The sequence below is a fragment of the Syngnathus leptorhynchus genome, chromosome 18 (assembly GCF_054491065.1).
Source record: "Syngnathus leptorhynchus isolate UIUO chromosome 18, UIUO_Slep, whole genome shotgun sequence".
NCBI classification, from domain to species: Eukaryota; Metazoa; Chordata; class Actinopteri; order Syngnathiformes; family Syngnathidae; genus Syngnathus; species Syngnathus leptorhynchus.
Window position 1 is genome coordinate 2,124,394 of NC_141212.1, and position 14,169 is coordinate 2,138,562.

Sequence of the window (14,169 nt, forward strand, 5' to 3'; positions counted from 1 at the left end):
ACACCTCTCGCGATAAATGACCGGGTTGGGGGGGGGCGGTCTTCTTCCGCCATTGGCATGACGCCATTAACCGCGTAATTGGGTCAACTGACTACCGTGAGCCAATTGGATGCTGAGAACAGAATGAACCGACTCACACTGAGCGACTGGCAGCGGGCAGAGAGTTGCTGTGGTTTCGCCAGTGGAGGATCGGAGAGGGGTGCAAGGGCGGCGACGTTTAGACAATGCCGAATAAAACGAAAAAGGACAAGGTGAGTTGCGGGGGAAAGTCATTCCATCGTAGCTTTTGGACCATTTTTCACAACTTAATTTCGAATGAAAGAATAAAACCAGCGGGTATGAAGCTATCAGTGTACCACTCCTCATCATTGCTAAAGCCAACTAGCTCGGAGCTATCCGTAATCTGCCAGATTTAAGATAAACGCCCGTTTCTAAATGTCGGATAGCATCATTTTAATCCACTCACACGCCCCTGATTCGCGTGAGATTGATTTCTGTCGTGTTTTCTCTCACTCGGGTTGAAATGTTGGGCCGTTATCAGTTTTGCTGAAGTACCGTTAGCTTGCTTGTTAAACATGCCAGTTGGGCAGGGTTGGATTGGCCCCCCCCACACACACCTATATTCTTTTTCTTTCTTTTTTTCCAGGATTCATCTAAATCTGGGAAAGTGGGCAAAAGTGGAGGAGGGCAGGAGAATTCACAACATGAGGTGGGCTAGCTCTCTAAGCTAACGAGTTCTTTTTATTGTGGAGCATGCAAATGTTAGGGACATTAAAACATAACCCCCCTTTCCAACCATGCTTTTGAAATATTAATATGCAGTAGTTTTTAGCGATTTAAATGAAATCAATCATTCGTGATCTTTGTATTGCGCCGTTGTGTTAAATCCTCGAACAAGATATATAATCAAGGCCAGAAAATGTCTCTTGATCAATATTAGATTTCACATTACATGGTGGCCCATAAAACTTGAACATTGAATTGTTTGAAATGTATAATTATCTCGACTGTAAACTTGAAGCCAGCAAATCACAGCTTGTAGACTCACTGATCTGAAGTCTCCATTGCAACTTTGTGGCCTTTCCACACCCCCAAGAAAAATGTACAATCTACAAGGAGTTTGTCTTGTGATACAGCAACGTAACGGGACGTACTGTGCTAGTGGACCCGCCGCCGTCTTGTGAACCAACGATGCAAGCGTGATCCTAAACGAATGCCATGCCCCCCCTCTCCACACACACACACACACACACACACACACACACACACACACACACACACACACACCGTGATTGTGTGAATCACACACTTTCACAGCTGCATGTTGCTGAAGTCAGCGCTGTGTGCAACTAAGCGGGGGGCTCTTTGGTGAAGGCGGGGGGTTTACGGCTGTGAGTAACCTGCCGCACGAGGCACATCTGTCTGCTGGCGCGCAGCTGGCCTGGAAAGATTTGCAGATAACAATGCTTCTTTTGTACCCCAACGTATCTTGGATGCAGTTTGCTGAGGAAATGTGTATTTTTAAACCTCCCGTTATGTAAATTAGAGGTGAAAGACGTGTCACATGTCCAGGAGTTTTTTTTTTCTTTTTTGGAAAGAGTGGAACATGCTTTGCATGCCATTTCTGTCTATATTTTAAAAAGTATTTCATTATTTTGGCTTTTACCGCCATGTTTTTTTTTTATCTGGTATATTTTATCTTGTTTATTCAAAAGGCTCCAATCGATTCGCAGCATAATGGGGAAAAAAAACTGCTGTGAACAATTTAGCTGTCTGACTAAATTTGTTTTGGCATTGTGGAGAATGAACAACCACTCAACCAATATTTCTTTTGTCTGTTTCTCTAAACGAGTTTGTGATCTTTTTTTTCCTCTCAGCAGGGCTCCAACAGGAAGACCGGCAACAGCGTCCCGCCGACCACCCAGCTCCTCAAGGGCAAGCAGCCGGGCTCCCAGACGCCCGTCAAGAAGGACAAACGGCAGAGCTCTTCTCGCTTTAGCTTGAGCAACAACCGGGAGTTGCAGAAGCTGCCCGCTTTCAAAGGTACTTAATGTTTGGACTCTTGATTCTGAAGCCCAAATCTAAAGCCACCCAGAAGCTTTACATAACCCGGGATTCTCCGCGACTGATGCAATCAAACAGCTCGACATTAAATTGCGCTTTAATCTACTCCCGCTACTGTCCGCTCATTGTGCGTTTAAATTGCGCCGTGTAAAAAAATAAATAAATCTTTAAATCCCTGCAATCTTGTTATGGAGATGTACAGTGGGACTTTCGCTCCAACATCCGCATCACCCTCATTTTCATATTGAGCTGATGACACACGGAAACAAACACGGGGGGGGGTCGGAACATACACAGCATTGACTTTGTGCTGGATTTATTCCAAGCGTCTATATTTAGTGGTAATCCAGATAAAGCTTTAATTCCGCAGGCCCTTGTGTTGCGCAATGTTAGGGTTAGATAAAGCGAGGCTTTCAGACGTACCGCTGTCACTCGGTTCCTCAGAGCGGTTGAAAAATATTTTGGCAGGTCCTCGTCGGAATATGCACGGGTAACCTCGTTCTCACGGAATTCCAGCAAAATAATGAATAAAGAGTGCAGAGAATATCACTGAGGTGTTTTTTATTTTTATAGAGAGAGCAGTTAAACTGACATAACGCAAAAGCAGGAATGTACGACCGCTCCGAGGCAGTTTTTTCCTCTGACCTTCCCCATCGGGACCATACGTTCCAATGCGTTTGGAACTGGAGCTGTTGCCTGGCAACGCGTGAAGAAGCGCCACTCTTATTGTGGCTCGCCGGCGGCTTTTGTGACGTTTCCCCCGTGCATATTTCTACTTAAAATCCTGCCAAGCAAATGTAAAAAAAAAAAAAAAAAGTATGTAGACTGAAAATAATGGCGATTACACACTCAGCTTTTGTTTTTGTTGGGTAATTGGACATTCTGCCATTTTAGGAGATCACACCCCGTCGAGCGCTCCGCGCAACGTTATCCCACGGCGGCTCGCTAGATGTTATGGCACCGACCTGCCCAAACAAAGTCCTCGCTTGACCTGTTTTCATTCCGTGCACGTACGCCGCCTCCCGATGGAAACACATGTCAGACAGCCCGTCCCGGCCGGCCGGCCGGGCATGCTCGCCTCCCACGAAAACCCAATTTTCACCCACAACTTTAGCGCAACTATCGCTGCCACATTAAAAACATTTGTCGTGTGTGTGTTCCCTTCTAAAACCAGGCGCTCTCCTAGCAGGTCGTTACGGGTGCCACCTGACGGCCAGTTGTTGTCGTTCACAAATAGAAGCAACAATGCTTTGACACTTGTTCCGGCTGAGTTTTCATTTGACTTGGAAGGAACGTTTAAATCAAAGTCAGATTTGAGGAAATAGTGGCCCAGATTGGGTCTATACGGAGTAAATGTGATTTGCCACAGAGAAGCAAGGCCTTTTTTTTTTTTAAACCCGGGAAGACGCTGAAGGGGGGTCAAAATGACACTGGGCTTCTGTTTCGGCGAGCTTTCTGCTCTCAGCGCTTCAGTGGGTGTCTCTCTGCAAATAGACTGTCGCCTCCAGCGCTCATAACAAAAGGCCGTGACACTCTGATATAGAGAGGCAAGGCGGGGAAGATCAGCTGACTTTTTTTTTTTTAAATTTATATATGAAGCACTCAGCTGAGTCGTCCCACCGTCGGCGAATATAGTGAAGCCGTGCTGTTGCCTTACGTCTCATGACCCCAAAACATAAGAAAGGTTTTTTACGCCAGACTGCGCGGAGTTGTTATATTGTTGACATATCTTGACGAGGACTAATTGTAGGAAATGTGATTGGCATGTTTGTCTCATTCGAGAGGTTCTGGATTGGAATCTGGCCTCAGGCGCGTGCGGATTTGAATCATATTACATAATGTTTCTCCAATTAACAATGAACGGTTTGATCAAAAAGAATTGGTTTGGGTTAAGTCTGCATATCCTGTGTGGCTGATGTCGACGCTTCCTGCCTTGCCGTTTGTGTCACATCCACCTGGGCTCCCGCTGGGGCTCGGAGACAGCCATCTGTCATGTGCATACGCGGCAGAAGACCAGAAATAGCGTTTGTATGACAAGCCGTGTCACCTGAAAGCAGACGGCAGGCTTGGCGCTCCTTTTGAGTTTGTCGTCGTTTGAATTTGAGCGATGCTATCATGGTGTACGAATTGCCACCCATATTATCAATGTTTTTTTTTTTTTTTTGTAACGTCGGCTGATCCAAAGTGCGATTGTACGACATTAAAGGAGGTCCGCTCTCTCGTTTTAATTTGTGATTGTTGGGTGTCGAGTAACTGTGACTCGACTACTCTGTGTTTACATTCCAGCAACTGATGGCGGTCTTCCAGTTTGCATTGAAAGAAAAAAAAAAAAAAATGTCGCCGCCTGTCCTGCTTCAGTTCCACCATTTCCCGCCTGGCTTCCCCCCCCTCGCCAAGCCCTCCCTCAATGTTTATGTATCCCCCACAGCCGGCCCACACGAACGCTGCCGTCCAATCGGGGCGTCCGACGGCAGGGGGTGGGGGGCGTTGATGATGTCGCGGGGCTCGCGGCTTCCCTCCAGCTTCATTTTCTGCTCACGGCGTTTATACTAAAACGGAGGCCGGCTCCTCACCTTGCTAGTGCCGGGGCCCGCCTCCCTCCGCCGTCCCACCGCACCTCCCTCATGTCGGCATGCGCTGGAGCGGTTCTGGACGCGCCGGCCTCCAATTGGCCTCTCTTGCATTTTAGAGGTGAGAGCAGGAAATGTCGCGTTTGTCTTTGTGCCCGTGTTGCAAGTGGTGTAGTTGTCAGGTGACTTTTCTGAAAGTTGCTCGAGTCCCAAACCAGGAAGTGAGGTCTAAACTTAGCATCCCTGACTCGCGCTAAATTCTGTCTAAATTCTTGTGCTATTTTCTCCGCTAAACACTTTATTTATGAACTAGTTAGGGGTTTTCTGCGCACGCTCAGTCGAGAAAGGCTCGGCCCCGCCTGTGCAGCAGGCGCGGCTTTTAATATTTCAAGCTCGCAGGAACCCAAGTGCTGTTGTGCAACAGGAGCTGCAAGACCTCTCCACACCTGCCTCCCCGAACAAAAGACTGAATATTAACCACTTGCTCACGCGAGCCTTGTTTAGTTTTTTCCCCCAAACGTGACAATCAGACCCAGAGCTGACTCCCAAAGGCCTTCAATGTATTTCAACTTGCCCTGCTGTACGTTAGCGTTCGCAAATGAAAAGGTGTAGCGGCCGGCGCCACGCTGTGACAGGTGTGGCTCAGCCCGCTGCATAATTAATCCACGCTAAATTATTGATTTGTTGAATTTGGATGATTGCGCTGTCGCCGCTAGGCGTGAGCGGCACTCATCAAAATATGAGGCAAACATGACCACTGGATTTCAAGCTCTCCTCCTCTCCCCCTATTGCGCAGATGTTCCCCCGGCCGAGCAGGAGAAGCTTTTCATCCAGAAGCTGCGGCAGTGCTGCGTGCTCTTCGATTTTGTCTCGGATCCGCTGAGTGACCTAAAATGGAAAGAGGTGAAGCGGGCGGCGCTGAGCGAGATGGTGGAGTACATCACGCACAACCGCAACGTCATCACCGAGCCCATCTACCCCGAAGTGGTCCACATGGTCAGTAATGTGTATTGACGGCTTCAAGCGAGGCAAACGGGCTCTCTCGGGTCGAGGTTGCTTCGTTAGGCATGTGCTCGGATGTGCTCGTGTTTGGCATTAGCGGCATCGCCGCTTTTGAAGTCAATCAAAGCGCGGCCTCACTGCCGCGTGACGCGCAGCTGCCCGACCGAGGTGCAAATTCGCCCTCCCGACTCCTCGTTTTTTTTTTTTTTTTTTTTGCGCGGCTTTGTTTCATCCGTGAGTCAGAACCGATCATCATAAATATGAAGCCCGAGCCCCTCCGCGGTCCGTCTTTGAAACCCGTCGGCGCCTTTCATCATCAAAAGCGCCGACGGGACAAACACGTGTGGCGTGGAGGCTTTTCTACGCAGCAGGTTGTTTCCTAAAATGGTGTCAAACGGTTGCTTTTGCACTTTCTTATAAAAAAAATGGTGGCTTTCCTTCCCCTTGTGTCCCCAGTTTGCCGTGAATATGTTCAGGACCTTGCCGCCGTCGTCCAACCCGACGGGTGCCGAGTTCGACCCAGAGGAAGACGAGCCCACGCTGGAGGCCGCGTGGCCGCATCTTCAGGTGCATTTTAGCAACGGCGAGCAACTGGACGGGCCGCGATGTTTAAATCCCTCGTTTCTCTTCAACAGCTCGTCTACGAATTCTTCCTGCGCTTCTTAGAGTCGACCGACTTTCAACCCAACGTAGCCAAAAAATACATTGACCAGAAGTATGTAATGCAGGTAAGGTGCGCTCTGGTTAAGCCCCCCCCCCCCCTTCCGCGTTTGATTAAACGGTGCCGCTCTGCCTTCAGCTCCTAGAATTGTTTGACAGCGAAGACCCCAGGGAAAGAGATTTTTTAAAGACCACCCTGCATCGCATCTACGGGAAGTTCCTGGGCCTCCGAGCGTACATTAGGAAACACATTAATAACATATTTTATAGGTGAGTGCCCGGTTATGCGAGGCGCAGTGTTTGATGAAATGCTGGTTTCCCTTTTTTAATTTTATGATTATTTTTTACAGATTTATTTATGAGACTGAGCATCACAATGGAATTGCTGAACTACTGGAAATATTAGGCAGGTAAGAAGGGAATTTGGTTAGCATTCAGAACGCCGTCCAGTTTAGGCTTTTGTTGTAACATTAATCCAATTCTTCTCCCCACAACCCTTCCAGTATAATCAATGGATTTGCGTTACCCTTGAAAGAAGAACACAAGATATTCCTACTGAAAGTTCTGCTGCCGTTACACAAAGTGAAATCATTGAGCGTTTACCACCCGCAGGTACCTTCAGCGAATGTTTTCAACTTCCGCATCAAAATTCGCTGCACTAAAGGTTGTCCCTTTGTTCCCTCCTTTAGCTGGCCTACTGTGTGGTACAGTTCCTGGAGAAGGACAGCACGCTCACGGAACCGGTGAGTCGGGATTCATTTTTTTGACTGTTGACCGGCAGTACGCCCGTCCGAATGCTAACGCAAAGACTCAACTGTGCCGAGCAGACCGTCGTGGCTCTGTTGAAATACTGGCCCAAGACCCACAGCCCCAAAGAGGTGATGTTTCTCAACGAGCTGGAGGAGATCCTGGACGTCATCGAGCCGTCCGAGTTCGTCAAAGTCATGGAGCCGCTCTTCAGGCAGCTGGCCAAATGCGTGTCCAGCCCGCACTTCCAGGTGGCCGAACGGGCGCTCTACTACTGGAACAACGAGTACATCATGAGCCTGATCAGCGACAACGCCGCCAAGATCCTGCCCATCATGTTTCCCGCCCTCTACCGCAACTCCAAAACGCACTGGAACAAGTCAGCCTCGCCATCCTCGCCCGCTTTCAAAAGAATGATAAACGTGACCACGTGCGCTTTGCACTTGCAGGACCATCCATGGCTTGATCTACAATGCGCTCAAGCTTTTCATGGAGATGAACCAAAAGCTGTTTGACGACTGTACGCAGCAGTTCAGGGCAGAGAAAAGCAAGTAAGACAGCTGCTTTTTTTGGGTGATGGTTAGTTTTTGTCATTTACGTTTTGTTGTCCGTCCGCAGAGAGAAAGCCAAATGGAAGGAGCGAGAAGAAGCCTGGCTCAAGATTGAGAATCTCGCCAAGTCCAATCCGCAGGTAGTCAACAATATCACCCTGGCCCACTCGTGAGGGCCTTTTAACAACAACGGCCGTCATTTTATCTTCCACAGTTTCTGACGTACACTGAGCCGGTGAACTCCAGTGGACCAACGGACATGGAGACGGACGGGCCGCTGCTAGATGACGTCAGCCTACTGAAGAAAACGGTTGCCGAGGAAGCGACACAGGTAAGGTGTTGGCGCACCGGCGCTACATCAGACAATCTGGACTTTGCCCGCTGATATACGGCCGGAAAACCGAGCGCAGACGTCTTCACTCGCCGTGTGTCCTCGCTCGGTTCAGCTGCAGAAAGACCAGCGACGAGAGCGGCCGCTAATGCGGAGGAAATCTGAGCTGCCCAAGGACATCTCCACCGTCACAGCTCTGGAGCTTCACCGGAGAGCAGAAGAGATGTTGACCACGCACGACGGCCACTAACGGGGTCACGAATCTCTCGGCCAGGCCAGGCACAAGGCATCCGTTCAACCCCGCCAACCAACCCTTGCCCCTTTTCAACCTCAAGCTGCAGCGGACAAAGCGGCGCTGGGTCGTCACCCATCACCACCTCCTTTTGTGTTCTCCCTTCCTCTTGACTATTATATCTGGGGTGCTGTGCTGCCCCCTTGTGGTCATTGCTCTCAGGCGTGCCGTTCTACCGTCTCTTTCTAGATGTCAGGTGCTTTCACAACAACAACAACAAAAAAACCAATAATATCAGGATGTGCCCAGTGTAAAATCTTCAAGTGGAGGCAAGTTTTTTTAATAGAGTTTTCCAAATATTGAAGGTGATGGTCCCGCCGACTTATCTCCCGAGTTAAGTTCTGTCAAAAATAAAACCTCTTATTTTTGTAGGGGAGACAGGTTGTTAAGCATCAATTTCCTGAGAGGTGCCGCCGCAACGGGGCGGCAGAATCCACCCGACAGTCTTCGCTTCATCTCAGATGTGACCCCTCACACCCCCACCCCTTCCCTTCCTTTGCTCATTGACCCCCCAGGTAGGGACGACACTGCTTCACACAGGAGGTATGTTTGTGTTCATTTTTTTTTTTAAGAAGAGTTCAAACGCGCCTTTCTTTTTTCGCAGTGCCTTTTTTATGAAGGGGGACATTTGATCAAGTAGGAATTTTAAAAAGTCCTCCAAAGCACACGCCTTGCTTAAAAGCCCGCCCCCAACCTCCTGCCGAATAAACGGGGGGGGGGGGGGGGGGGTCTCTCGTTAGAGGTGCGGGAGCCACTCGAACGAACGAAGCACTTCCTGATTACACTTGAACGTTTAAAAACTCGTAAAGAGATCTCGTCGCGTCTCACCCATTTGAACAATCTTGCTTTTGTTCCCACCCATCCATCCCGCCCCTTCCCGCCCACCCACCAACACCTTTAATCATTAAGCTGAATGTGCGAACTGTAAATACGTCGCCTGTCATCAGTATTGTCTGGTTGCTGTCCTCTCTGGAAAAAAGGCTTTAATAACGGCTCCTTTTTGGAGGCTCTCCCGGTTCCACATAAGCTTTTTTTGTTCTCACAGAATGACTATTACAAGTGTCTTTTACGTCTCATACTAAATGGCTTGTACATATGATGTACTATTATTTTATGTTACAAATAAAATGTTTAGAGTCCATATTTTGTACAAAATATCCCCCCCCCACACTCTCCCATGTGTACAGAAGAAATAGTCAAATCGTGGCAAAAAGTTTTTTAACAGTTTATTTTTGTCTCCAACATGTTGAAATCCTTCAAAAATAAGATTTCTTTTTGTGTGTGCGCGTGTGCTTTAACTCCCTCCCCCCAAGTGATGTACATCTATCCAGATACAGCAAATAAAGAGAACATGTGAGTTTTATATTTTCATCCTAAAAAAAAAAAAAAAACTCAATCTGTAAGTCTTATTTTTTTTGTTGTTGCTTCCATCCAGAAATAGTGGATGTCATTTAACCATAAAAAAAAGAAAAATATTGTACTTTGCTGCCCTCTGCTGGACAGCATGCTCTATTGTCAACTAATTAAATGTTGGGTTGACAAAGTACATTAAAAAACAACCATATTGCTACTTTCCATTCGGACTTGTATTAAATTTCGAATGTAATCTCATATGTCATCTTTTACCACCAGGCAGGAAAATTAGCAATTCAGCGGCGGCCCAAGTCCCCCGTTACTAATGAGATCTAGTCTCCATTTGATCTTTGTCCTTGACACCATTTGAAGGAGTTGCAGCGTGCTGCTTGCCCTCAGCCATTCACAATCTGTAAATGGACTCCTCCAAGGTCGTTTGGGTTCTCCGTGTTTCTTTCACCCGTGAACACACCCATTAATAGTCCCTAAGGCAACTCTATTGATGGTTTTAATAGCTTAAATCTTGCATGGCAAATGGGATTTTTGCTTGATTATGAACACATTGTTCGTCATTGAGATTCAAATATGTCAGTCGCCGCCACGCTCGCATCTTTCAACAAAAGGTCATGGTCGTCGCCCGCAGACAAAAGCGCTCCACTTTAAATGTGGCGTGTTTTGTGTTTTCTCTCACGGCTCTGCTTTTGACTTTTGTGTTCAACCCGCCCTCCCCTTTGACGCTCGTCACGACCGAAGATGTCAGAACCTATCGCTATGGAAACAAGGCTCCAAAAAATAGAAAGTTTTGAACTTTCCAAGGGGAAAAAAAACCCCGCTTCCATCAATGTGATACTTTACCTTGCATTATACATATTCAAGTATGCTTGGTGGCTAAGTATTGAAAACAAAAGTGTGACTCATCAGTCTAAATCTAATGGGGCCTTCACGCAAAATATATATATATTTTCTTATGGAAGCCTCGGCTTAGAATCGAAATGTCGTCTTGGAGCTAGCAAAGGCCGTGCTGACATAATTTGTTTTTCTCCTCGACGGTTCCGACTCCACCGTCTGGAACACAAGCATATTTAGAGCACCCGCGGACACGCACACACACACTCACACGTCTCTATAGAGTAGTGACATCTCACACACACACATGCTTAAGTAATCCAATGGTGGAGGTGATGCAGCGGAGATGACTCAACCTCACCTGACTGTCTGGAGCTGAGATACACTTGAGGGATAAGAAGTACAGGAATAAGGAGATTGACAGGCGGGGATAAAGGGCGAGGGGGGGGGGTTGACTCAGATGAGCATAAAGCGCAATGTCCCGCAGATGACCTTTTGCATGAGCGATGTGTGTGTGTGTGTGTGTGCGCTCCATCCTGATGTCCTCACGTTGACATGTATAAAAGTCGCCCCCCCCCCTCTCCTTGGTGTGTTTCAGGAGATTACAGCGAATATTTGAACTGTTTGAAGCAATAGAAATGAAAAATCGCTCCCGAATATTTGCCCCAATTTTGGGTTTTCATCTGATTATTTTTCATTTTTTCCTAAATACAATGTTTGGTGAATTTTTAAAACTTAGCTGTTTTGTGATTTGTTTTTTTGGGGGATTTTATTTCAATTTTTTATTTTTTTAAAGAATATATCTACATGAGCTAAAAAAAAATCTAATTTAGAAAAATAATTCGTTCTAATGTTTAGCAAACTAGGTCACTGTGTTTTTTTTTCTTCTTACATTTAAAATAGTTTAATTTGAACCATGGCATAACAGAAAGATTGAAATTCATCCCAAATAATCTCGTGTTTGTGTTTTTCCGTGTGACCAATATATTAGCAATGAGCATATTTGACATTTCTCTTCCTCAAGCAATCTCTTAAGCAGCAATAAATATTGATATCTGAACAATATGAACAGAAAACAACTTGACTCACAACATAAAAGGAGCCTTTACAAATATGTAAATCCAAACGCCGTTGATGCACAATGGCGTTTTGTGTCCTTTCTTACCGTGCGAAAGAGAAAATAAGATCCGCTTGAGTCGGGTGTATCGACACAAAAACAAACCAAAATAGAGCAGGAATGCGACTCGTTTATCTCGAGCGGTGTCTATAAAAGGTCACACACGTGGTCAGTACAAAAACAGGAGCGCCTTTCTCTAATTGGACAACAGCGGCCAACTTTGAGGTCAAGCCGTGTTAATGCAACTCTGGCATTGTATTGATTATTTTTATTTGTATTTTTTATTTTCAAGCAACTGAAGCTAAGCTATCACTCCCAATGAGATAACAGCCCTGATCAAATTGTCTTATTACGCTCGATTGATAGTCACGCGAATCTACTCGGCCCAGAACTGTTCATTTAATACAATCTTGAGTCTTCCTGATATTTGTTGGCGGCATTTTTTTTTTTTTTTTCTCTGCTTTCGTTTTGGAGGTTAACCACTCTTGCATGCCTCCAAAGGTTCATATTTTAACAGTCTGTAGAGCACATGGTAATCTGAAGACACACCACGCCATTCCAAAAAAAATACGCTTAAACGTCTTTTATCCGGCACCAAGTCATTTATGATTGAGAACGTGGCTTAAAAACCACCGGAGTTTGGAGAAAGAAGTCTCAAATCAATGTTTCGAAGAGGGGAAAAAGTCGAGGCGCTGGCCAAAGACAGAAGCTCTTAGCAGGACCTCTTGCACGGATAACTTCCAATTATAATCACTCATCCGACATCATTTCTTTGTAGTAGTTTTATTTTCGAAAGAAGTCGTTGGACCACTCGGCTCTAGTGTCGTTAATCAACGTTGCTGTCTGCCTTGCCTTGGACATTCCAAAAGTAGAGCTAAAAGTCTTTGTGGGGCCTGGAAATATATTAACGGAGCTCGGCTAGATCAACTTGACCAATGTTTCTAATGTTGCTTTGTGGATCAAATCAAGTGAGATGATTATTATTGTTTTTTTTTTTTTTTTTTGCTTCACCTCCCACCAAATAGATCCTGCCATTGATCCGGCAAGCGAAGAAGCATCAACGTACGGCAGCGAAGTGGAAAGAGAGCGGATGCACAGCCGAGCCACGCGTCAGATGCGCTCAGACTTGCGTCATGTGGAGGAGGAGGCCAACCTGAGTCATCTGGTTCCATTCATGAGTGCCACACAAGCGCACTTGGCTCTTTAGAAGAAAAAAAAACAAAAGCTGGTACCCTAAATGCTTTTTTTTTTTTTTAAATATCATTTTTTTGTCCTCCTCCTCCTAATGTGTCCACTGTTTGCTTTCCACAGTGTTATTATTGAGAAGCGGTGCCCGGTGACATCTGCACCAGCCGACACAAACTCTCCAGATAAAATGGATCTCATGGCAACCAGGTCGCCATGGCAACCGGGACACAGATGCCACGCTGAGGTGATCCATGCAATTTGCACCTCCTTTTCTCACGCCCAGCATAAAGCCGCGAATGTTTCATCCGGTTTTTTTGCTTTATTTTGGTACTGTTTGAAGTTTGTAGTCAAGAAGTCATAAACTTGTAATTTGCCGCTGTGGAGAATTGGCACGGCAGCATCTGAGTCCCCCCCCCCTTTTTATTTTTTTACGTGATGTTTCTACACACCGTATGACTCATGTTATCATTGTACGCATGACGTGCACACGCACAGCACTCTTTCCCTTTTATTATTAATTAACCCCCCCCCTCAGGTTACGTTTGTTTATTTCGTACAGCAGAAGCGGTCATGGGTCATCGTGACCCCGAGGCACATTTAGTTTTTTTTTTTTAATCCGTAAATAAAATCATTGCATTGTACAAACTTTTCTGCTCCACTTTTAGCCGCTTGGGTTGAAATAATAGCTGTGCAAATTCAATCCAAATGAATTTTGAAGAATTTGCTGACAGAAATATGTTTTGTTGTTTTCCAGACACACGAGATTGTTCATTCGGTATCTATAGTTGTCGTGTGTGTCCAAACTTTTATCTTATCTTTTTACTTGTGAGGACACTAATCATGTGAAACACACGCAACACTGTTTTCCATTTATAAACGAGCACGGGAAATATTCCTCGGAAATTACACTTTCTCATCAATGTCACACAATGTCTTTTTTTTTTTTCTTCCCTTTGTGCAGTTGCCCGAAAGCTAATTAAACAGCAACCTTCAGTCTTTTGTTTACCTTCCCTTTCACAAGCATTTTGTTAATTTTCCACCCGTGTTTATGGATTTATGGAACTATTTTTTTTTTTTTTTATAAACAAGTCCAAACACACTCCGGGTGAACTTTCGACAGGTTACTGAGCGGAGGGCCCCTCAACACTTCAAAGGTCAACCCGAAATAGTGATCTTTAAAAATAGACTCTGAATTGTGTACATTGGACTGCTTAGCGCCTGGAATTGTGCGTTTATTTACATTCTATAAACACAAACATAAATTAACTTACCGAGTAATTTTTTTTTCTTCACTTAACCGTTGCAGCATTGGAAGAAAACCGAGCCGATATAAATTAGTGGCGCTTTCGATACAACCGTAAACAACTGCAACAGTCTTATCAAATCTATTTGGTCAGCCTGATGTTATCAATCTTTTTTTTTTCCCCCCCCTCTCACTGATTTTTGTG

General features: G+C 45.8%; 1 protein-coding gene across 2 annotated transcripts; it reads left to right on the top strand.

Moving 5' to 3' along the window:
* Positions 1-65: 65 nt before the first annotated feature.
* LOC147042286 (serine/threonine-protein phosphatase 2A 56 kDa regulatory subunit gamma isoform-like) lies at positions 66-10,886 on the top strand. Of its 2 annotated transcripts, none has more exons than XM_085938000.1 (15): positions 66-251; positions 647-709; positions 1,878-2,043; positions 5,431-5,630; positions 6,093-6,203; positions 6,272-6,364; positions 6,436-6,566; positions 6,647-6,706; positions 6,800-6,908; positions 6,986-7,039; positions 7,124-7,422; positions 7,493-7,594; positions 7,662-7,734; positions 7,809-7,925; positions 8,041-10,886. In XM_085938000.1, the coding sequence occupies exons 1-15, from the start codon at positions 225-227 to the stop codon at positions 8,173-8,175; spliced, it is 1,740 nt and encodes a 579-aa protein (XP_085794126.1). In that variant the 5' UTR covers positions 66-224; the 3' UTR covers positions 8,176-10,886. The 2 variants fall into 2 exon arrangements, with proteins under 2 accessions (XP_085794126.1, XP_085794127.1); XM_085938001.1 differs by having other exon boundaries at positions 1,881-2,043; positions 8,041-8,187.
* Positions 10,887-14,169: the final 3,283 nt, after the last annotated feature.